The following is a 25,635-nucleotide window of genomic DNA, read 5'->3' as shown; positions in this document are numbered from 1 at the left end:
TCCTAGAGTTGGTTGCTTTGCTGTTGCATATATATATATATATATATATATATATATATATATATATATATATCACATTAAAACCTTTTTCACAATATTCAGTGTGGCTTACATGAGATTTAAGTCTGGTTCAAAGTTGACATAGGGTTGCCATATTTCAAGAAGTGAATATTCAACACTTTGGACATGGGTTGCCATACACCTGACATTTAAGCAATTTCCACCCAGGCGCTGTTACAGATAGCTGAATCCCAGCTATGACCAGGAAATTCCGGACATATGGCAACCCTAAGTTTGCTAAAATATCCTAAAATGAGAGGCCAGAGAGTCTGCTGTGAGGTACACTCAACAGCACCCAGAAAGCAGAGGCAAAGGTGCCAATCTTTATAACTGTGTATTTCTAAATGTGCATCTATTCATATAAATTGCAAATCTCAGACCCTCCAAGTTTCACTATTTTCCAGGGACTGTTCCGGATTTACAGAAGCCGTTCTGGCTTCTGATTTGATCCCAGAACGCCCCAAGCTTCATTAGAACGTCCCTATTTCCATCGAAGTAATGTTGGAGGGTATGGAGTTATGTGATCCCTGGGCCAAGGAGATAAGTTACTATATAACCTTTAGAAGATATCTGTACAGGGAAGGTTTAAAATATTTTCGAATGTTTTCTGATGATTCTGTATATGTTGAAAGCCACCCAGAGTGGCTTTGGCAACACAGTCAGATGGACGGGGTATTATTATTATTATTATTATTAATTGAATAGGACATCCCTATTTTCATCAGAGAAATGCTGGAGGGTATGAAATCTCCATCCTCTTGTGTCTATGCTTCTGTGAATGAGGTACTCTGAGAAACAATACCCAAGGCTACCACCAATGATCTTCATGGCATGTCCAAGGTCACTAGAGATCTTCATTGATAAATGGGGATTTGAACCCTGGTTCTAATCCATCCCCAAAGAAAATTAGCACTCCACCTGTCAGGCTTTGGGGGAGCGGCTTCCTCCCTCCCTTCGGCTGTGGATATGCAGAACAAAGCAAAAACAGTCTCTTACCATTTAAAGAGATTTTCATAATCACAGCGAAAGGACGAAGAGTTCATTTTCAGAGTAAAGGTGCTCCCAGTTAAGGTTTACACCCACTTCCCCCTTGAGTCATCCGAGTCACGTCTTGCGACCTGATTTCGCAACCGCTTTGCTTTCTGTGCTGCCACCATATCTGCTCATCATGACCTTGGGCTGGGTGGATGGAGGCTTTCTCTCTCCCAGTTCATCTTCTCCTAGCTGTTCACTCCCCAGTTCTTCCCAACTTTTGTCTTCTGAGCTATGTCCCTCTGCGAACCAGTGTTCCAAATCTATACTGTCCCACTGCTCCTGGGAAGATTCAGGATCCTGATCAGGAGCAGGGGGAGGGGGAGGCTCCCACCATTCCTCCTCAGTGCAGCCCCCCTCAGCCTGGTCCCTGACACCACCACAAATTGGGGACACATGTAATTCAGTTTTACCCCTTCTATTTGATATCCCCTCCCTCCGTCGCCCTATAAGCAGAATGAAAAAGTAAGCACTTCATTCCCAACCCTCTCATTGTTTGTGTAACAACTGGAGAGGCTTCTTTTAGCCACTCAAAAATGTGCATCATGACAACATTTTCAGACATCAATCTAGTGGGTTTTTTAATATATTGCAGACTTTAATTTATCAGTGCCCTGACTTGATAATAATTCCAGCGGTGCACTCCTCTGAAAACATCCCACTTCCTTCAGCATTTATCAATTTTTCTTCTTCCAACGCTTGCTTTAATGACATATAAAATTATGGTTTTTATTACATGGCTGTATACCTGCTAAAGGAGGAAGCTGTGAGAAGGTTTAAATAACAAGGTTTGTTTTTCCCCTGGCCCACCCCCTCTTTCTGGCACATTAATGTGCTTCTGCACCTGGAAGCTGCACTAGATGTCTATTCAATCATGGGTTTTATATACAAGCTGGGCAGCTTTGTAGACCTTTAAAAGGGATGCAATGACTTGATCCTGCCTCCTGCACAGATCTACTTTCCAAAAAAGCTGCCTAGGCATTCCCTGAGGTCCTGTTCTACTTGTCTTTTGTCAGCCTGTGCTTTTCATCTGAAATTGTTTGGAAATCATGCTTTTAGTTGCTGCGCTCTTTCAGGCCGGCATTCATTATCTAGGGAGAGTGGCCAACTTTCTTCCTGGTTTATTTTTAAAGAACAAAATTGATACTTTATCCATCCCCCCCCCCCTGGTATCTTACTGCATGCATTTTAGCCACTGCCTGAAAATAAATATTCTTTGATGAGCCAATATAAATAGTTTCGCTTCTCCCTCCCACTGCCCTCGGCAATGCATTCCTTGGTCTATCTTCAGTGTTGCAACAACATAAGGCGGGGCTATGCAGATTAAAGAGGCAGGTCTATGTTCTCCTGGCCTGCCCTGCCCTGCCCTTCAGTTGGCAAGCTCAGGCAGTAGACTGGATGCTAGTCTGCTAGCTGTTGAGTGGGTTCTCCTACTCCACACACCCACTTTCTAAACCGCCTCAGCTCTGTATACCTGAACAAGCATCTCCATCCCCATCGTTCTGCCTGGACACTGAGGTCCAGCTCCGAGGGACTTTTGGTGGTTCCCTCGCCGTGAGAAATGAGGGTACAGGGAACCATGCAGAGGGCCTTCTCAGTAGTGGCACCCGCCCTGTGGAACGCCCTCCCACCAGATGTCAAGGAAATAATCAACTATCTTACTTTTAGATAAATAAATAAAATAATAATTTATTTTTTATTTATACCCCACCCTTCCTGGTTTAAAAACCGGGCTCAGGGCAGCTAACAGCAAATATAAAACATTGATTAGAATGCGACTTTAAAGCAGCGTAGAATACAACATAAAATGCAGCATCAATATCGATAAAATTCAAAAATTCAGGGGTCATTTTTGGAATAAAAAACCCTAGTCAATGGACATTGAATGATCACCAGAGCTAACTGGCCAAGTTGGTCCTACTAGGGCCAGCAAGGAGGTGAGTGAATAAGAATTTAAATGTGGGGTCCCAGAAAGGGTTTCTTCATAGAAGAGGAAAGGGGAAAGAGAATAGAGGATCAGGCTAATTCAAACTGAAGGCCAGGCGGAATACATAGCTGTCAACTTTTCCCTTTTCTTGCGAGGAATCCTATTTGGAATAAGGGAATTTCCCTTAAAAAATGGGAAATGTTGACAGCTATGGTGGAATAGCTCTGTTTTTCAGGACCTGCGGAAGGAGATCAAGTCCTGCAGGGCCCTAGTCTCATGGGACAGAGCATTCCACCAGGTCGGAGCCATCACTGAAAAAGCCCTGGCCCTGGTGGAAGATGACATCTGAAGGCAACCCCGTTTAGGGAAGGTTTTTTATGCTTGATATTTTATTGCGTTTTTAATATCTTGTTGGAAGACGCCCAGAGTGGCTGGGGAAGCCTGGCCAGATGGGTGGGTATAAGTAATAAACCATTATTATTATTATTATTATTATTCCTAAATTGGCACTCAGGCCAATAACTGAACAAAGGGTCATTGATCCATCCAAGTCTCCATTTACATCCAGCTTCCCTGAAGGAAAGCCAAGTACAAAGAAAAAGCCATAAGAGGAAAAGGGAGACCTCATACTTGTGAGGGGGACACTACCTTGGAAGACAGAGGAAAAGAATCCCAGCTAGTGTCAGAAAGCAAGAGGTGGAGGGAAACTGCAATGGGAATAGAGGAACCCTTGCCATGACAAGCCCAACCAAATGCCTTCCTACCAAAGGTGAGCCCTACTGAGCTACCTTGGCTGCAGCAGGACAGCCCAATGCAAGGGAACAGACACAGGCAGATGTTCTTCTCCATCTTCCAGGGTCCCCTGGTCCTTATATAATATTGTTGCTTTGCTTCAGGATGCATCCATGTTTTAGAAAGTCACCCAAAAAATAAGAAGATGCTAAACAAGTTGCATTCAGGCACAGCGGATGCATAAAAGCAAAATTTCCTGCACCCTCTCTGATCCATAACTCAGTAATGTGGATCTGCCAGTTACATAAAATAACATTATTTGTCTCTTGTGTGTCTTATGTCAGAGTAACTCTGTGTTAATAACTGCCCCATTTATCTCACAGACTTTTTTTGATGTCTGCCAGGCAGTTTGGATGAATGGGGCTATTTGGATAATGAGGCTTTGAGTCACCACCAAAATGGAGACAAGCGCAAAGTCATCCATTTCCTTTGGAAATGTTGGAACAATCATTCTGGAAAAACTCACAAAGATACAAATACATTAAAGCATCTATAACCAATCATAAATACCAGGAATACAATTCTTTCAAGGTACTGTGGTATTAAGTCTGAAATCTAAGAGTATGGGCAATGTGGACAAAATGAATGTGGTGCTATTACAGAAGAACATCAATAATGGTGAATGTCACTTTTGCTTATCAACGCACTGTGTTAGGAGGAGCTTCTGTTGGAAACACCAAAAATTAATGCCTCTCTCATCCAAGTACGAGTGGGATACACTAAGGGAGTTCAGGAGCAAGCACAACATGCCCAAGGAAAGGAACATAATATACTGTAGCCAAGATGGCTCATGTATGGGAAGGTTAACCCAACCAACACGAGTCAAGCTAAATCTATCGCATTGGAACAAGAAGGTCCAATCACTTTGAAAAATCCCATTCTGCCTACAGTTTTTTAGACAAGGCTGGGGTCAACAGTGGAGAGATCAGTGGCCCACATTCATCAGTCAACCTGCTTTCTCATTTTAGGGCTGCCATACATCCAGGTTATCCCGGACACATCCGGGAATAAGGCTGTCAAAACGGCGTCTGGGTGGATTTTTGCTGAATTGACAAAATGTCCGGGGAAACCCTGACATATGGCAAGTAGAGCAATAAAGAAAAGCTTTAAAAATCCCTAAAAGGCGACAAAACTTTGGGGTTTTTTTGGGGGGGCAGATATTCAAGCTCAACAACTTTTTCTGGATTTTCACTTTGGGGAATATGGCAAGCTTACATTTGGTAGTCTCATTAAACACCGCCAGACCTACCCCTCATATCAAATCCCATTTGGTGTTCTTCCACAAACCCACACCTTCTAGGGAGCTACTACGTCAGCCCTTTGTTGCCATCCTAAGACCATCTGAAGGCAGCCCTGTATTGGGAAGTTTTTAATGTTTAATGTTTTATTATGCTTTTATATATGTTGGATGCCACCCAGAGCGGCTGGGACAACCCAGTCAGATGCTTGGAGTAGTAGTAGTAGTAGTAGTAGTAGTAGTAGTAGTAGTTGTTCAAATCAGTGATTTGCACAGTCCTCCAGCTGTCAATCCTTGGCGTCTCAAAGGAAGGGCTGGGAATTTCTCTGCTCTGAACTCATGGAGTGCTACCACCGATTGGCGCAGTTTGGTCTACAAAGACCAAAGGTTTGGGCTTTCAATTAAGCACCTTCCTGGATTCCAAAAAGGCCAATATGCCCTGAATGCAGGAAGTGAAAGTCCACAGCAGGCTTGCTGCTAAAACAATGTATAGTTGGACACGCCCATCATTCTTCTCAGCCTGTCCCAAATGATAAGAACGTTGAGAGGGCAGACAGTGAACCTGGCCCATGGGTGAACTTGTGAATGGAGCAATGGAAGAATGGTTAATAACCTGGCCTCACTCATCAGTGAGGAAGTGTACAATGCAAACGTAACGCCTAGTTCTAGCCTGAAGAGAATGCCTTCCCCATTTCTGAGCATGCCGTCTACAAGAGCAACTTCCGTAAGTTACTCACCACCCCTCTGTCAGAAGAAGCACAAACAGCCTGAGCGCATTCAAGCAAAAGCAGAACACCTTTAAGTCCCATAAATTTAAACAGAAGTCCAATTCATATCCATGAATGTACCAGCAAATGTGACATGAATTTCTGTTGAAAAGAAGGAGATGAGCCATCTTAACTTGTGGATATTTGACCACAAGTAAATCTCACTATATACAGCGGTCCTGCTCGTGTACAACTGCACATGGCTGCACCATGAAATGCTTACTTTCAGACAATACTGGCTTAAGATCTCAGTATTTGGCCTGGGGAAGGGATTACTTGTACATCTAACCAATGAGGAATTTATCAGCCCATGGCGGAAAACTATGGCCAGAAAAGCCACCTTGATTGGACTGTCACCATCCCTTTTGTATCAACTGGGCTACGATACAGCCCTTGTATCCCTGAAGTAAAGGCTTTGGGACATCTCCCATAGCGACCTGTGATCCAGATCCAATGTAATCTGTGGCCTGATCGCAGCTGGAATCCAAAATGGGCACAACTTTCAGTTAGCCTCATACTATAGGAATTTGTCCATACCCACCTTTCGGCGTTTATTTACCAAAGCTAGATTAAATGTATTTCCATCGGAAGTTCTAAATGGTAGACTGAGAGGCATCTCCTACCAGAACAGGCTTTGTTGATGTTCTCAGGACACCGATTGCATGAACCATATCCTACTGCATTGTGGGCAGTACGAGCAAGCAAGGGATCAACTGATCAAACCCTTACTAGCAAATTTGCTGGGAAAATCTGAAGCCTCCCATATTAAATACCTTCTGGAGGATAGGTCAAATGATATTACACTGACCATGGCAAAGTTTCTTTCGGCGGTCGCAAGAAACAAAGACCATCATGCTCAAAATGACTACCTCAGTCTCTTTAACCTGCTGTTTGGTTGTTTTAACTGTATCCTGTTTTGAAACTGTTTTGTGGGTATATGGACCGCAATAAAGATATTTATTTATTTACTTTCAGACAGATTGTGCTCACGACTTATAAAAAGACCCAGAAAGATGCGTCAGTATATTTGCAATGCATATTTTTAAATGTACCAACATGGCAATACCCTGTAATCAAAGTGTTTGACACAGCCACATTTAAAGCCATAACCTTTCTTCTTAATTTTTCTGTGAAATCCCTCCACCTCATGGTTTGGGAAGACTACGTTAGTCACGGGAGAAAAATCCTGGAACTATTATGGGTTCGTTGAGAGTGTAATAACAATAAATAAAACCATCTGTGCCACAAGAGCTCTAGTAACAGTAGATGGAGATAGAGTCCTTGCTGAATCATGAATAATACAAATTCCGACCAAGTGTAATACAGCCCTCCACATATCTCCAAAAACAAACCAGCTTTTCATCATTAGGCTGGAGTTTGACAAAAATGCAGAGGATCAGATCATCTGAACAATACACAGTGGTACAAAACAACTATCCAACACGCCTAACTGCCATGTGGCAAGTGATGTCAGCAGGTTCCAGCGGTGGAAAAACAGAATTAATAAAAGCGTTCCTACCTCCATCCCCAGATCCAGAACCTGCATCTGTAAGAGGGAGAGAATAAAAGGGGTTGTGGTTATATAGATGTATGAATACCGGGATAATTTGTATGTATGTGCAGCCACATCCTGCTTAGTTAAAATGCGCTGTAGCAAATTGTGCTTTTTTTATGCCATTCCTCTGTCAATTAGAGAGATCTATGCTAAATGTTTCATGTGAACTTTCTGTTTGATGCTGGAAAGTTCCTTTTAAGATTCTACAGGTGTTCCTGTTCTAAATCCTCGGTTTACTGCGCCAAGGCTGGCAATGTTACTGTGTTTCCTGACAAATTTTCCATTTTCTTCCGTAAAGTATTTGTGGGATGGGCGCTCTGTTTTTATTTTTCGAACATAAGCTTTTGAAAGAAAGGAGAACCGAATCTACATTTGGGGTCAGCAGGGGAGGCGGCCCACTGTCCCTCAGATCTTGTGGGGGGCCAGACTATATTTTTTGGGGGGGAGGAATGAACGAATTCCTATGCCCCAGAAACAACCCAGAGATGCATTTTAAATAAAAGCACACCTTCTACTCATGTGAAAACACCAGGCAGGCCCCACAAATAACTCAAAGATGCATTTTAAATAAAAGGACACATTCTACTCAGGTAAAAACACGCTGATTCCCAGACTGTCTGTGGGCTGGATTTAGAAGGCGATTGGGCCAGATCCGGCCCCCGGGCCTTAGTTTGCCTACTCATGTTCCACACAACCCGTGGGTGAGTTCTCTATCCCTGCTCCCTCACAGACCCCATGCAGACAGGCCCTGACCATCTAAAATCTCCCTGTGCTGCCATGAAACTGGTCTCAGCAACCACAGCCGTTTCTGAAGTGATGAGGCAGCAGCGTCTACAGCTGGATCTGACCAGGGTGTTCTATGCCTGCCTCAAACAACAATACGGGAGCACTAGATCATTTTGCTGCCTGATCCACTACTGGAAGGTTTTTTTGTTTTTTAAATAGCACAGCATATGCTTGTTCTCGGCATTTATATACCACCCAATTAACCATGTCCTCTGGGCAATTCGCAAATTAAAACCAATAAAATACAAAATACAATCAATGGGCAACTAAAACACTCATTAAGCAAGCAGCAGAGCTGTGGGAATGCCAGCATAGCGTCATTGTGGATTGCAGTGTCAAATGAATCAGGCGAAACATTTGGATCTGCAGACCTTTGGACCTTTGGTACGTTTCCACATCAGTAAGCCTGGTCACCAAGGAGGTTTAAATTCCAAAATAATATTCCAAAATGCCAGAGGGGTGCATGCTCTGGTTATCTCCCGCTTGGACTACTGCAATGCGCTCTACGTGGGGCTACCTTTGAAGGTGACCTGGAAACTACAACTAATCCAGAATGCGGCAGATAGACTGGTGACTGGGAGCGGCTGCCGAGACCATATAACACCGGTCTTGAAAGACCTACATTGGCTCCTAGGATGTTTCCAAGCACAATTCAAAGTGTTGGTGCTGACCTTGAAAGCCCTAAATGGCCTCGGTCCAGTATACCTGAAGGAGCGTCTCCATCCCCATTGTTCAACCTGGACACTGAGGTCCAGCTCTGAGGGCCTTCTGGCGGTTCCCTCACTGCGAGAAGCAAAATTACAGGGAACCAGGCAGAGGGCCTTCTTGGTAGTGGCGCCCACCCTGTGGAACGCCCTCCCATCAGATGTCAAAGAAATAAACAACTATCTGATGTTTAGAAGACATCTGAAGGCAGCCCTGTTTGGGGAAGTTTTTAATGACTGATGTTTTAATGTATTTTTAATCTTTTGTTGGAAGCCGCATAGAGTGGCTGGGGAAACCCAGCCAGATGGGCGGGATATAGATATTATTATTATTATTATTATTATTATTATTATTATTACCAGATCCTGGCAAATTGATACTATAGGATTGGTACAAGGGAAGTGACATGTGTAGCTCTGAGTCAGAGCATCTGCCTTTTCTCAGGTTCAGTCCTTGACATCTGCAGGTCAGGCTGAGAGACACTGAAACCCTGGACAGCTGCTGCCATTCAGGGCAGATCTACGGTCTTAGCAGCCGGGCAGGGGGCATATTTGTGTGCTGGGGGGGGTTAGACCTTGAGGGTGGTCACACCAGCCCCAGCCCTCACCACCGACTGAGCCGTGGCAGTCTGAGCCATTAGCAAGTTTTGGGATGTGAAACACAAGAGCAGTGAAGTAGAGTGGACATAAAAGGAGCTGTCTGGACCAGCCAATCGAAACTTCCTGTTTCTCCTAGGCTGTGACAGACTTCCTCTGCATGTGACTAGAGTCAGGCGTGAACTCACCTGCCCAGGTAACAAAAGAACAGGACGGGTCAGCCATCTCTCTCTCTCTGACCACAATTCATCGAAGAAGCAATGTCTGCTTAGCCTAAGATGCTCTCTTGGCTTTCAGCCAAGAGAGGACAAAGGAGCTGTCTCCTTATGGGATAGTTTCCAGGTGTATATTACTTTTCTAACTTAAGTCAACCTTCTGGGATATAACTGTGAACAGAATGTGTGAGTAAACTCTTTTTACACTTTTATAGAAGACTAGCTTGTGTCTATCTTTTTATGAGGGGCTAAATAAGGAATTGGGACGTGGGTGGCACTGTCGGTTAAACCACAGAGCCTAGGACTTGCCAATCAGAAGGTCGGCGGTTCGAATCCCCCGCAACAGGGTGAGCTCCCATTGCTTGGTCCCTGCTCCTGCCAACCTAGCAGTTTGAAAGCACATGAAAGTGCAAGCAGATAAATAGGTACCGCTCCGGCGGGAAGGTAAATGGCGTTTCTGTGTGCTGCTCTGGTTCGCCAGAAGCGGCTTAGTTATGTTGGCCACATGACCTGGAAGCTGTACGCCGGCTCCCTCGGCCAATAAAGCGAGATGAGCGCCACAACCCCAGAGTTAGCCACGACTGGACCTAATGGTCAGGGGTCCCTTTACCTTTAAACGGGGAATTACCAAAAGGAAAACGTATTTTAGGGGCTTTAGCAAGCCTGAGCAAATGCATTTGCTGTGCAAATTTAAAAAGAGGAATGTTACTCTGCTAAATTGTAGAACTTGTTCACACAAGTTGTAAAGGATATAATCAAACAATATATCCTCTCCTGTATCCCTGAACATTCCCACACAAGTTAGGCGAAGTAAGGGGAGGGAGAAAGAGGCTCGCTGTGGCCCCACAAGGAGGGCAACGCTATGGACTGTGGCACCCCGTTCGTGAAGGAGGCAGCTGCCAGAACCTCTTGCCTCTCCTTGGTGGGTGGTAGCAGCAGCGCCATTGCCCTCACCCTTGCTGTCAGCCAGCCCAGGTGTGGGACATATACAGGCATCCCTTCTCTGGCATTGGCTTGGCTTGCCTCCTCATGGCTCCAGCCCTCATGCCCAATCAAAAATTTGCGCCTGGGGCCACGGTTCCCCTGAGCCTCCCTATCCTATACCCCCGGGATAGACAGCCCTGAGCAAGATAGACCAGCTCCCTGTGTTACCAAAGACTCTGGGCAAAAGGCAATCAGTTAATATCTATGCTTGGATGCCTAGTCAATAAAAGCACTTGGTTAAGTAGCCCTGTAATTAAACTTGAAAACTACATTATTACTTGGAGAGATATAGTTCAAAAGGAAATTTCAGCTGCAGTTGCATACATGCTTGCCCGGGAGTAAGTCCCGTTGAATTCAACAGCGCTTACTTCTGAGTAGCCATGTATCGGACTGCACTGCTACTCTTTAAAAGGAAAGTGCTTGATGCATCTGAACAAAAGCAGGCAAAGCTACACAGAGGCAGAGATTCGGTTCGCAAAAGCTCCTCAGTGTCACTGGCAGTTAGTAAGGGAAACGGAGAGCTTGCAAAGCACAAAATTGGGATTCTACTTGAATGCTGAGAGTCAGAATCCCAATTTATCTACAGTCAGATCTGGTTAATCTAGATCAGTTTGCGAACCTCCATCATCATTTCGATTTTCTTTTTAAATCTTCATTTTAAATGAAGCCGTGATGCTCTTCAAATTGCAATTGCGGCTTGCAGAAACAGAAACCCGGTGTGTGTCTAAACAAAAGATGAGCCCGCAAACAATTTCTTTCTTTCTTTTGCACAATTGCTTGCTTTGCAGATAAGTAAGCCTCAGAAATTGGACTCTCTCTTTTTTTTACCATATTATCGCAAACTGCAAAAGGCAAATGGGGCCTCTCGTGTGACTCTGTCCTGCTTTCTATGATGACAAACAAGATTATCTTCCCTCACACACACATTCCTCTGAGCCAAAAGGTCTCTAGGATAAACCCTCCTATTCATTATTTTGCCGCATAAGGAAAGTAAGTATTAACTTTTGTAGCGGGCCTTTCTCACTCTCTGCGGGGCTCTCTGAAATGCCACAAAATTGTGAGAGCCATACAAATCTAACACCATGAGACAAGATGGCTATCACACTGTAGTGAGGGAGCTTCTGCTTGTGATAACTTCTCACTCCTATCCTTCCTTCCGGCTACTTTAACAACATTATTTGACCACTTAACACCATTTTGCAAGTCCCCCATTACTTCTCTTATGGTCCCTTTAGGGCAGGACTTCCCAAACTTGGGTCTCCAGCTATTTTTTTTTTAAAAAATATTTATTGAAATTTTCAAAAAATAAAGAAAAAACATAAAAAAACAATTAAAAACACATAAAATTTACATTTCTTACTGGTCTCCAGCTATTTTTGGACTACAATTCCCATCATCCCTGACTACTGGTCCTGCTGGCTGGGAATGACATTGGCAGCACTGCAATTTACGTGGGTGGTTCCAGGGCAGCTTGCAAGGCTGGGGCTACCAGCAGAGCCAATCTGCATCTGTGCCCCAGTCCCTTCCAGGTAAACTGAGGCAACACCATTCAATTGCCAAATATATATTGGATGAGAGCTAACATAGCATGAGTGGGTGTCCACTCACACAACTGGGCTTCTCTCCTCCAACCCATCCCCCCCCCGAAAATCTGCTTTGCAGCAAATTTGCAAGTGGCCAGAGGTCCATTGTTGAAGCAGATTTCCATTGCACAAGCAGGCAGATATCATTGGCTGTTTTCTATTGGGTAGTGCGACTCTCGCTCTTCCCCATTGGTCATGTGTCAGAAGTAGTGGCGAAGCTTCATGCTCCGGCACTGGGGGGCAGAGGGCAGGCGGGGGCGGGGCTGGCATGTGTCCCGGGGGCAGGGTGTGCATCCTGGGGGCGGGGCACCCAGCACGGGTGGGGAGGCAGCCGTGATGGCACCCTGGGGGTCACGCTGCTGGGGACGGGGCACTCCCCCCACACTCCTCTTCCTCCGCCAGTGGTCAGAAGCAGGTCAGAACACCCCGAAAACTCATCTTGCAGGCCACACATTCTAGGGTTGCCATATTTTGAAGAGCAAAAAAGAGGACACATTTGCCAACTTCTACTTTTAACATCGCTATGATGACTCTACCCATGAAAAAGAGGACACGTCCTGGGAAAAGAGGACATATGGCAACCCTAAAATGAAAACATCGTTCCCAGGTTCTGAAATGGTTTGCTGCAAGGCGGAAACAACAACAAAACCCCAACTGTAGCTGTCATTACATGTTGTGCCAAGCTTTCAATTACTGGAATGAATCAGGCAGCAATGCAAAACAACTGTTTGCGATGACACACAGCCTATTAGATTTGGCTTAAGATAATATGTTGTACAGAGCCTGCTAGACCTACCAGTGGCACACGATCCTTCTGACGCCACAAGGATTTCGCTTTGCTGCTTGCAGGCAGCTTGTCTCAAGTAGCACTCGTTCTGATAGGTGTCGCCGTTGGAGCCGCACACAGGCACAAAGTCACTGTTACACTGATGAGCAGAAAAAGACAGAATGAAACAAGTTTAGGGTTGTGTTATAACCATCATCATCATCATCATCATCATCATCATCATCTATTATTTATACCCCACCCATCTGGCTGTGTTTCCCTAGTCACTCTGGGCGGCTTCAAACAGGATATTAAAAATGCAATAAAGCATCAAACATTAAAAACTTCCCTAAACAGGGCTGCCTTCAGATGTCTTCTAAAAGTCAGATAGTTGTTTATTTCCTTAACATCTGATGAGAGGGTGTTCCACAGGGAGGGTGCCACTACCGAGAAGGCCCTCTGCCTGGTTCCCTGTAACCTCACTTCTCACAATGAGGGAACCGCCAGAAGGTCCTTGGTGTTGGACCTCAGTGTCCAGGCTGAATGATGGGGGTGGAGACGCTCTTCAGGTATACTAGGCCGAGGCCGTTTAGACTGAGCTTTAAAGGTCAGCACCAACACTTTGAATTGTGCTCGGAAACGTACTGGGAGCCAATGTAAGTCTTTCAGGACCGGTGTTATATGGTCTCGGAGGCCGCCCCCAGTCACCAGTCTAGCTGCCGCATTCTGGTTTAGTTGTAGTTTCCAGATCACCTTCAAAGATAGCCCCACGTAGAGCACATTGCAGTAGTCCAAGCAGGAGATAACTAGAGCATGCACCACTCTGGTGAGACAGTCTGCTGGCAGGAAGGGTCTCAGCTTGCGTACCAGATGGAGCTGGTAGACAGTTGCACTGGACTTGGAAATGACCTGTGCCTCCATGGACAGCTGTGAGTCCAAAATTACTCCCAGGCTGCATACCTGGTCCTTCAGGGGCACAATTACCCCATTCAGGAAGTCCTCTACGCCAGCCCACCATGTTAATTTAATCTGTGTATCTTGTCCCTCTAATAAGCCCCAAAGTGATTTCTAGGGTTGCCATACATCCGGGGAAACCCAGACAAGTCCTCTTTTGTGGGGCCAACATACCCATCTGGGAGGACTTTTCACATTTTAAAGGAAATGTCTTGGGCGGGTATTTGTTGGATTCACTTTGCATGCCTCTACCCCTGTCTCACACTGGCAGCAGCTTCGGATGCCCTCTTTTTTTGCTTTTCAAGATATGGCAACCCTAGATTTACAAGCAAGTAAAACTAAGACATCACCTTGCCAACAAAGGTCCGTATAGTTAAAGCCATGGTTTTCCCAGTAGTGATGTATGGAAGTAAGAGCTGGACCATCAAGAAGGCTGATTGCCGAAGAATTGATGCTTTTGAATTATGGTGCTGGAGGAGACTCTTGAGAGTCCCATGGACTGCAAGAAGATCAAACTTAAGGAAATCAGCCCTGAGTGATCACTGGAAGGACAGATCGTGAGGCTGAGGCTCCAATACTTTGGCCACCTCATGAGAAGAGAAGACTCCCTGGAAAAGACCCTGATGTTGGGAAAGATGGAGGGCACAAGGAGAAGGGGACGACAGAGGACGAGATGGTTGGATTGTGTTCTCGATGCTACCAGCATGAGTTTGACCAAACTGCGGGAGGCAGTGGAAGACAGGAGTGCCTGGCGTGCTCTGGGCCATGGGGTCACGAAGAGTCGGACATGACTAAACGACTAAACAACAACAACAACAAAACTGCAAGAATAAATTGGCAAAAAGCGTATTACAAACAGATTGAGCAATAGATCATTGATGGCAGTTGGTGCTGCGCTCCCTGTGCTTCAGGCTGCAAGCTGCCATCCGCAAGCCTTCGGAGTGCTCCAAAGGCTTGCGGATAGCTGCCTGAAGCCTGGAGAGCGAGAGGGGTCATTGCGCACCGACCCCTCTCGCTCTCCAGGCTTCAGCGAAAGCCTGCATTCACTCCATAGGACGCACACACATTTCCCCTTCATTTTTGGAGGGGAAAAAGTGTGTCCTATAGAGCGAAAAATACAGTATATCCTAACAAGAACCCCCCCAAAAATAAAAATGAGGATAAGGTTGGCACTAGGTGAGTCTCCTTGGAAAGAGGATTTCATAAATGGGGACATACTGCAGAGAAGACCTGTTCTGCCATCACCACAAGAGATCCCAGAGGGAGGCAACATGAGAACAGGTCTTTTCTGCGTTGGCTTTCCATTTGTGAAATGCTCTCCCCGGAGAAACTCACCTGGTGCCTTCATTACATACTTTTAGGCGCCAAATGAAAACATTTCTCTTCAACAAAGTTATCTGCTGATTAACATTCTATGGCTTTTTAAAATGTATTTGTGAAAGAGGGGTTGTTAGTTTGTTTTATTACATATTTTGTATTTTTTTTTTTTGTATTTTTCTGTTGTGAACCATCCTGGAATCTTCGGATGAATAATAAAATTAATAAATCATCATCATAGTTATCAGGTTTTATTAAAACAGACCCAATACAAACTAGAAAAGAGAATAAGGCCTGTCACAATGGTTCCTTATTGCCTGTTTGACCAATTCCAAACTGGGGAGACACACTGAAGAATGGCTAGGCAGGATCTGCTCCACATGCTGCCACAGGAAAATTACCAACATACATAGCATGGAACACACTTAAAAACTCTTCTCTGGGGCTTATATCTCAGTTTAATTAAACTTGACTTAGAACTGTGGTTTAAGATTCTGGTTTACAAATTGGCATTAATATATAGTTCTCCACTGTGGCTGTAATGACTAACCGTGTTTTAATTAAACCAGGTTGTAAATACCAAGGAAGAAGGAGGAATGACCACATAATCCCATCTCTTATTTCCAGCTGCTGAACTATAATTTGGCAAGCTGGGAACCATAGCTGTCAACGTTATCCTTGTTTTAAAGGGAAATTCCCTTATTCCGAATAGGATTCCTCGCAAGAAAAGGGAAAAGTGGACAGCTATGCTGGGAATGCAGCACCCAAACAAGGCCATTGAGTAAAACTGAGTGGAAAGAGGGCAGATAAAGGACTTGGGAACACAAATTTCCAGGCCGCAAACTGGCAGCCCTATTGAAAAAGGGCCATGTGACCCCAAATTTTGTTGTTGTTGTTGTTTAGTCATTTAGTCGTGTCCGGCTCTTCGTGACCCCATGGATCAGAGCACGCCAGCACTCCTGTCTTCCATTGCCTCCCGCAGTTTGGTCAAACTCATGCTGGTAGCTTCGAGAACACTGTCCAACCATCTCGTCCTCTGTTGTCCCCTTCTCCTTGTGCCCTCCATCTTTCACAACATCAGGGTCTTTTCCAGGGAGTCTTCTCTTCTCATGAGGTGGCCAAAGTATTGGAGCCTCAGCCTCACGATCTGTCCTTCCAGTGAGCACTCAGAGCTGATTTCCTTAAGAATGGATAGGTTTGATCTTCTTGCAGTCCATGGGACTCTCAAGAGTCTCCTCCAACACCATAATTCAAAAGCATCAATTCTTCGGCGATCAGCCTTCTTTATGGTCCAGCTCTCACTTCCATACATCACTACTGGGAAAACCATAGCTTTAACTAGACGCACCTTTGTTGGCAAGGTGTTGTCTCTGTTTTTAAGATGCTGTCTAGGTTTGCCATCACTTTTCTCCCAAGAAGCAGGCGTCTTTTAATTTCGTGGCTGCTGTCACCATCTGCAGTGATCATGGAGCCCAAGAAAGTAAAATCTCTCACTGCCCCCATTTCTTCCCCTTCTATTTCCTTAGGGTGAGCAAACCTGTCAATTTTGGTTTCTCATTTTTGGAATCTTTAATTCAGCTCTCCAGATTTCCACATCAGTTTGTAAGTGTGTTCTTTTGAATCCTCGTGGAAATCCAACAGCCCTGTAGTGCAAATTACTCCTACTAAACACTTTCTTGTATGCAATTTTGCACAACAGACACACTTTTTATTTTATTTTTTGCAGAGCAGTTTCCCCAAATATAATGCATTTTTCTATGTTAGTTCCACCAATCTACCCTAGTGTATGCATAGCAAAATTCAGAGAAGTGCAAATTTGAAAGGGTGGCAGTGTTTAAGCTCACATACGGTTTCAGAAAGTGGGAACTGGGTAGGTTCAGCTTTAAATGTGAACTTCTTCCCCCACCCCAAACCCAAACATACTGTAGGGAAGGATATAGAAATGGCAAGTGATTGCAACAATTGTGTGTGCGATTGGGGACTTCCTAAAAATATGTTACTAGGGTTGCCATACAGTGGTACCTTGGATTAAGAACTAAATTCGTTCCAGAGGTCCTTTCTTAACCTGAAACTGTTCTTAACCTGAGGTACCACTTTAGCTAATGGGGCCTCTCACTGCCGCCGCACGATTTCTGTTCTCATCCTGAGGTAAAGTTCTTAACCCGAGGCACTATTTCTGGGTTAGCGGAGTCTCTAACCTGAAACATCTGTAAACTGAAGCGTCTGTAATCTGAACTGAAAACTTATTCAGCATTTTGGGGGGTCGGGGGAAGGGCAAACCTGTTGAGCTTTTTTAGCAAAATCGTAAAAAAAATGCCAGTTTTGAGCTATTTTTATGGGAAATAGGATTTTCCCGGACATTTGACCAATTTCTCCCAGGACACTACTGCCAACTGCAGCATTCTGGGAAATTCTGGGTGTCTGGCAACCCTAATTTTCCCCTTATATGCAGCATTGTAACTCAGTGGAGCTGACTTGACCCTGTTTCTTAGCTTCCACACAAAGCCAGATGTATTAAGTCCATTGTTATTCATATCATAGCAAAGCCACGTGGGTCTGAACAGAGCACCTGCAGTCAATGATTAATCCACATTGTATCTGCCCACCTGAAATTCCAGCTAAGCCATAGTTCCACTGTAATCTATCAGTCTTCTCTTCCTCTGTCAGAAGAAAAGGACAGCTTCGCCCCCCACCCACTTCCACCCCTTGTTCACTTTAATAAAAATAATTCCATTTTGTAATGAAAATTAAGCAACCTACAGGGTGCAGTTATCACAAGATAATCACACTCAGCGGCATTAGAGATACTTGGCTGTGCCCCGTACCTGATAATTATGCCAGGGATGTGATTATCTCATGATTGCTATACTCCTGATATGCCTCATTGTTTAATTAGAACATACGTAATGATCAAGATTATTATTTACAAATGATCACCTCTGCTTAAAAACCAGTAAAAAAAAAATGTCACACTGCCAATTAGCTCTTCTGTCTTGAAATATCTCACAATATGCTAATGCACATGACACACCAGAGGAAATGGAGATCTATAAAGATTACAAACTTCAAAATATGTCTCAGCTATGGACAGTTGTTTCGTGTTGATTAACATGTTGGGTGAGATGCAAAGGTTTATCTTGATCGGACATTACGCACAGACACAAGGCTAGGGAAATGATGATTACTTGGCCAAACTGAAATGTCACTTTGCCCAAGAGAGGAAACATCTCCCACTTGCCAAAATGTTAATCAGACTCACCAGCGCTTCTTTGACTTTTATAATCACGCCTCCAATATTATTTTCTCCAAACAGACCAAGTCCTTCCATGGAGACTGAAGGCTGTTTCTGCTGAGACACTGGTTTTCAGAAAGAGTCTATGTTGATGTGTCTGCTTAAACACCCCTGATCTAATGTGATGGCCTCCAGCTGTTGTTGGATTCCAATTTCCATCAGCCCAAACCAGGATCCAGGATTATGGGAGTTGTGGATGGCCACAGGTGTCCCATCCTTGCTTTAGAATGACCTTTGTGACCTAGTGGGGTGTAGTGGTTTGAGCCAGAACTGGGAAGACCCAAGTTCAAATCTTTGGTGGGTGACCTTGGGCCAAACTCTCAGCTTAACCTACTTTACGGAATTGTTGTGAGGATAAAATTAGTAGTGGGGGAGAACACAGTGTGGTACCTATTTATCTACTTGCACTGGCGTGCTTTCAAACTGCTAGGTTGGCAGGAGCTGGGACAGAGCAACGGGAGCTCATCCCGTCGTGGGGATTCGAACCGCCAACCTTCTGATCGGCAAGCCCAAGAGGCTCAGTGGTTTAGACCACAGCGCCACCCGTGTCCCACTGGGCCAATCTCTCAGCTTAACCTATTTTATAGAGTTGTTGCGAGGATAAAATTGGGAGCAGGGGAGAACACAGTTCGTAGCCTAGAGTTGCCTCTAGGAAATGAGGGATCTATAAATGTAACAAACCAATATGCTTTAATGCCAACCACTGAAACAGTGCAAAGGATTCTGGGGTATGTTATAGAGAGAATGCTCAGTTCATGTGCGGCCTTAGCTGGGCATCACTACTGCTGTGTGTGAAATGCCTGGTACACGAGATCTTTCTGGGAAGGTTGGTAGCTCTTACCAAGTTTTCCCATTAAGGAGCCCCTGAGCTGCTTCCAAGAAACCCTCCCCTCCTCCAGGGCTCCAAAAAGCCTTTGAATAGTCATCTTCCATCCATCCACCCAGAAGATTTAAGGGGGCCTGTTGGTTTTCAAATTGCCTGCATGATGAATGCATTGCAAAGCTGAAGTATATCTAAAAGGAGAGGTGCCAGACTTCATACAAAGCCTGCACGCGCGGGGAAGGGGGGGATTCTAACAGAGCTGGAGGGCAAATTGGCAGAATCTGCCAATGCAATTAACACAGCCTGTAGGGATTTGATGCCTTCCAAAGCAAAGGATCAAAATCTCAGCTGTCCCCTGGATATAAGGAGAAAGCAGCATAGACTATCAAGAACATGCAACTGTGCATATGCAGAAGGCCGCAGGCCGATTGTTGCCTGCCACAGGCAACCTAATGCAAATTCTGCAAGAACATCTAACAAGGCAGGTGGATACCCCAAACACTCTTGTTCGAAATGCAAAGTGGCACAGGGCTTGCAGAGTGTTGTGAGTGCACCCCTCAAAGTAGGGCAGCGTCGGCCGGCTGGGCTCCCCACCCAGGAATTGCAAGCCAGAACCTCTGGAGGGCACTAGGTTGGTGAAGTCTGCTCTATGTCTATGAACCTGTCCTCCCCCTGGAGAAGAGCAACACCTACCAGACATGTCCTTATGTGGTAGGATGCAGAATGGGAGCCAGATGTACAGCCAGCAGGGAGATCCAACACGAAAGTAGCAACAGGCCAGCATCAGCTGTACCAGAAGAATATGTTGGCGTTAGCAGGGGGACACCTTTGCCTTCCTTCATGAAGCATCCACATATTGGGGATCTTTAAGGGTGGTCCCAAATGTGTTCCATTATTTGCCACCCAATTGGACAGTGTCGGAAATTAGGAAACCCTTTCAGCAATTTTCAGAAGGGCGGAAGGAAAACAGGGGGACACTTCCTGGGGAAGGTGCGACAGGTTAAGACAATGCCATTCCCATGGGAATTGTGGGAAATAAAAATGTCAGCCACCAGCTGGTGGCTGTCAAGGCGACGTCTGCCGCCATGAAAGTGACCACCATGGTGAAAAGGCATTTGCCCCCCTTTTCATCTCCCCCTCCCCCCGGAAAACCAAGCTGAAAGGAAGCTTTCTGCTTAGCACTAAAAATGGTGCATAGAGGGGGAATCGTAAATCAATTTTCAGCTTGCACTGGCCTTGTAGATTAGAGCTAAATTATACATCACAATGAGTTCTTTCTCAGTTTTGGGGAAACTATATATTCAGCCAGGAGGAAGAATGTTAATATGTTAGCGCTTCTTTTGTGGGCAACATTCAAACACCAACATATTAACATTCTTCCCCCTGGCCGAATATAGTTTTCCAAAAACTGAGAAAGGGAGACATCAGTGCCACTTGGAGTTTGTATTCCAGACACCAACGTGTCATGGGACAGAAGTTGATCAGATCTCTGACATTTTGTAGCCTTGGGGAATATCACCCTTCTGTTTGAGGACTAAAAGTTTATGCTGAGTTTTGGCAGGCCAGTGTTGTGATGCAGCTAGCAATCCTATCTGTCATTCTCCATTCAGACACACATCCCAGCCTTTTTATTATTATTATTTTTACTTTCCACATTCCTGAAGGTGAAATGTTTGTTGCTCTAAAAGGCCTAATACTATATTGGTACACACACACACACATGCAGTTATTAGTTCTGTAAATCTGGTTGCATCATTGTAACAAGGAATCCACGTGGGCACAGACGGTTTGGATTCACATAGATTACAAACTTTATTGGCCCATCAATAGTGACAGGTAAGCTCTCCCACACCGCAGCCTAAATTGAATTGGCTTGGAAACAAGATGTGCTCTTTTACTCCAAAATCAGAAATAGCTTGGCTTGTTTTCTAAGTCCCTAACTCCAGTTCCCCCCACCTTGGAAGCTAGTGGGCTTTCTGTGGGCATCTGATTGGCCACTGTGAAAAGAAAATGCTGGGCTTTTAGGTTCTAATAATAATAATAATAATAATAATAATAATAATAATAATATAATTTATTATTTATACCCCGCCCATCTGGCTGGGTTTCCCCAGCCACTCTGGGCGGCTTCCAACAGGATATTAAAAACACAATAAAAGATCAAACATTTAAAAACTTCCCTAAACAGGGCTGCCTTCAGATGTCTTCTAAAAGTCTGATAGTTGTTATTCTCTTTGACATCTGGTGGGAGGGCATTTCACAGGGCGGGTGCCACTACCAAGAAGGCCCTCTGCCTGGTTCCCTGTAACTTGGCTTCTCACAGCGAGGGAACCGCCAGAAGGCCCTCAGCGCTGGACCTCAGTGTCCGGGCAGAACGTTGAGGGTGGAGACACTCCTTCAGGTATACAGGACCGAGGCCATTTAGGGCTTTAAAGGTCAGCACCAACACTTTGAATTGTGCTCGGAAACGTACTGGGAGCCACCCCAACCCACTCACTAACCTCCTGCCAATACCCTTCCTGTCCGCCCCAATACTCCAACCCTCCAAGCCCACTTCCCCGTTAATAATACCTATCTGATGACATGGCAGGAGCAGCAGAGGGGCTGCATTTCACAATCCCCCTTTGATAAAGTGGAACTCCCAAGAGTTGCTGGGGCCATTATTCCTGTAATCAGCCCACCACAGAGGGAAAGGAACCACAGATCCAATCTCCTTCCATCCATCTTCTCACCGCTGCTGCGCCCCCTGCGTTTAGAGAAATGCAGAAAGGGTGTGTGCAGACCCTCCAAGTCTCCCTATTTTTCAGGGACAGAAGCTGTTCTGGTTTCTGATTTGGTCCTGAAATGCCCCACTTTTCCTTAGGATGTCCCTATTTTCATCGGAGAAACATTGGAGGGTATGGAGTTATGCAACCCCCGAGCCAAGGTGATAAATAACTATACAACCTTTAGAATACGGGTAGGCAAACAAAGGCCTGGGGGCAGGATCCGGCCCAATCGCCTTCTAAATCCAGCCCACGGACGGTCTGGGAATCAGCGTGTTTTTACATGAGTAGAATGTGTCCTTTTATTGAAAATGCATCTCTGGGTTATTTGTGGGGCATTGGAATTCGTTCATTCCCCCCCTCCAAAAAAAATATAGTCTGCCCCCCCACAAGGTCTGAGGGACAGTGGACTGGCCCCCTGCTGAAAAAGTTTGCTGACCCCTGCTATAGAAGACATCTGAAGGCAGCCCTGCACTGGGAAGTTTTTTTAATGTTTAATGTTTTTATATATGTTGGAAGCCACCCAGAGTGGCGGAATATAAATAATTTTTTTTTAATGGAATATAGGTAAAGGGACCCCTGACCATTAGGTCCAGTCATGGCTGACTCTGGGGTTGCGGCGCTCATCTCGCTTTATTGGCCGAGGGAGCCAGTGTACAGCTTCCGGGTCATGTGGCCAGCATGACTAAGTCACTTCTGGTGAACCACAGCAGTGCATGGAAATGCCGTTTACCTTCCCGCCGGAGCGGTACCTATTTATCTACTTGCACTTTGACGTGCTTTCAAACTGCTAGGTTGGCAGGAGCAGGGACCAAGCAACGGGAGCTCACCCCATTGCGGGGATTTGAACTGCCGACCTTCTGATCGGCAAGTCCTAGGCTCTGTGGTTTAACCCACAGCGCCACCCGCATCCCTTTTAATGGAATAGGATATCCCTATTTTCATCAGATAAATGTTGGTGGGTATGTGGGTGATGGATTTGGAAGCTAACTGGGAAGGGGACTGGGGAAAGAGTTGGGAAAACAGAATTATTCTCCAGCTTGGATTTCAACCAGCAATATTTTCGTTTCTGGAGGGGCTGCTCATCGTGCTTGATGAATTTTGCAAGGAACTGGAGCCTGAGTTCTCCGAGCTTTATGGTAACTACCCCATTGTACAGTGCAACATTTGTATGCTCCAAGCCGCCTTGCAGAAGAAACTTCACACGTGAATCTGTCTCATGACAGCTCCCATTCTTCTTTGCAGTCACATGCATCACATATGACATAGACTCACACGGAGAGCCCAGGGCTTCTTGGATCATTATATAGCACAAGGTTCATATACTCCAGTGATACTTTATACGGGAATATCACATGTGCCAGAACTATGAAGCTTCCACAGATCCTTTCAGTCATTGCGTATTGCAAATGAGCAAGCAAGCCAATGCAAACCACTGACCCAAGAGGAAATATTTCACTTAAGCCATGATACAAGAGACCTGAGCAATGCTACTGAAGGCCAAACCAGATGCATACAGTTTGGATATAAAGTGGGGGTGGGGGGGAGGTTTGGCAACTAAATGAATTGTGTAAAACCTGCCCCTTACTCCTGTCACACTCCCCATACTCCTCTGAAACCAAAGACAAGTCAGCTGGAGGGTGAGAGGAAAGGAAGCCATCAAACAGAGAAATGCAGATAGAGAAAAGGGGAAAGGGGGAGGCTTTTGATCTTACCTGAGAGTGCTTCATGTCAGGATAAATATAGACCCAACTGACATGTTTAGTCAGAGAAAAGCCATTGTTGACATTTGTTAAAGATTGGAAACCTCCCATAGACTTTTTGTGTGAAAAAGAAATCATGATATCTGGATTGGAGATAATGTTTGTTTATGGAAAGTGGCTTTGTTGGGTGTTATATTGGATTGGGAGACGTGGGTGGCGCTGTGGGGTTAAACCACAGAGCCTAGGACTTGCCGATCAGAAGGTCGGTGGTTCGAATCCCCGCAACGGGGTGAGCTCCCATTGTTCGGTCCCTGCTCCTGCCAACCTAGCAGTTTGAAAGCACGTCAAAGTGCAAGTATATAAAGAGGTACCGCTCCAGCGGGAAGGTAAACAGCGTTTCCGTGCGCTGCTCTGGTTCGCCAGAAGCAGCTTAGTCATGCTGGCCACATGACCCGGAATCTGTACGCTGGCTCATTGGGCCAATAAAGCGAGATGAGCGCCACAACCCCAGAGTCAGCCACGACTGGACCTAATGGTCAGGGGGCCCTTTACCTTTATATTGGATTGGATGAAGTGTGTGTGTGTGTGTGTGTGTGTGTGTGTGTGTGTGTAGACAGATGACGAATCAGAAGTTCTTTACTTACTGAAAATTATTTTTCTGCTTTTCTATTTTAACCTCTTTTTCTGCTCTTTTTTATCCTTTTACTTTCTCTACAGTCGTACCTTGGAAGTCTAACAGCTTAGTTCCCGAATGTTTTGGCTCCCAAAAGTCGGAAGTGAGTGTTCCGGTTTGAGAACTATTTTTGGAAGCTGAATGTCTGACGGGGCTTCCACGGCATCCAATCAGAACCTACACTTTGGTTTTCAAACGTTTTGGAAGTTGAATGGACTTCTGGAACTGATTCCGTTTGACTTCCATGGTACAACTTTGTTTCTCCCCCTCCCCCCTCCCCGTTTGTGTTTTTATTGTATTTAGATAAAAGTCTTGGTTTTGTTTTGTTTTAAAAAAGGTTTTTATTTTAAAGTTTTGTATTTTTCTCTATGAACCTTAATAAAATTTATTTTTAAAAGTAGACTGTCCCACCCAAGTATACTCAAACTAGTGAGCACCTGATTAGTAAACCACTATGGTGGAGATGGAGGATGCTTTCTGCCGGAGGACCATATTATCTTCTGAGCAGCCATCTGAGTAACCGCACATCAGTGATGGGCAGAGTCAGAGGTAGAAGTGTGCAGAGCAACAATGACACATTTTTCCTTTCTGCAGGAGAGTAACTTGTACACACGCCTGCATGCTGCCTCTGTCCTCCATCATGGCAAGGAAAACATTATCAAGGAATAACTGTGGAGAAGGCTACTCAAAAAACCAGAGGGGTGTGGCCTAAGAAGAGGAGGTGTGGCAAGCGAGGGGTGTGGTCTGGAGAGAGTTCTGGTGGCCAAACAGAGAGACCTGGAACACTGCATCTGGCTCTTAGGTCTGTTCTATGATTTGGCCATCATAAAAACACCCCCCAAAGGAAGTAGAGGGTGATAAGCCCAGATAGGGCCTTTTCAGTGGTGGGCCCCACCACTGGAATTCTGTTGTTTATTTTAAATATATATAATTTGTTGCCTGTTTTCAAAGGAGAACTCAAAGCATCTCACAGCCATCAAGTATCAGACAAAACAGGAATACAAACCGCAAAACACATTAAGCCACCACTGCAATAAAACGACAATTAACCCAGGAAACGGAGTCTAGCAAACAGCAAAAACCGAACTCCATAAAGCCAAAAA

The 25,635-nt window shown here is 45.0% G+C and overlaps 1 protein-coding gene across 1 annotated transcript in view; it reads right to left on the bottom strand.

Moving 5' to 3' along the window:
* TMEFF2 (transmembrane protein with EGF like and two follistatin like domains 2) overlaps positions 1–25,635 on the bottom strand; it is a 253,882-nt gene that overhangs the window by 210,466 nt on the left and 17,781 nt on the right. Inside the window, exons 3-4 of the mRNA XM_053360539.1 lie at positions 13,036–13,165; positions 7,335–7,361 (exon numbers count right to left, since the gene is read on the bottom strand). Of these exons, the coding sequence (XP_053216514.1) occupies positions 7,335–7,361; positions 13,036–13,165 (157 nt within the window). The remainder of the gene's footprint in view (positions 1–7,334; positions 7,362–13,035; positions 13,166–25,635) is intronic.

This window comes from Podarcis raffonei, chromosome 1 (assembly GCF_027172205.1).
Source record: "Podarcis raffonei isolate rPodRaf1 chromosome 1, rPodRaf1.pri, whole genome shotgun sequence".
Taxonomy (NCBI): Eukaryota; Metazoa; Chordata; class Lepidosauria; order Squamata; family Lacertidae; genus Podarcis; species Podarcis raffonei.
The sequence above is the reverse complement of the archived record's forward strand: the minus strand, read 5'-3'. Positions and strand labels throughout refer to the sequence as shown.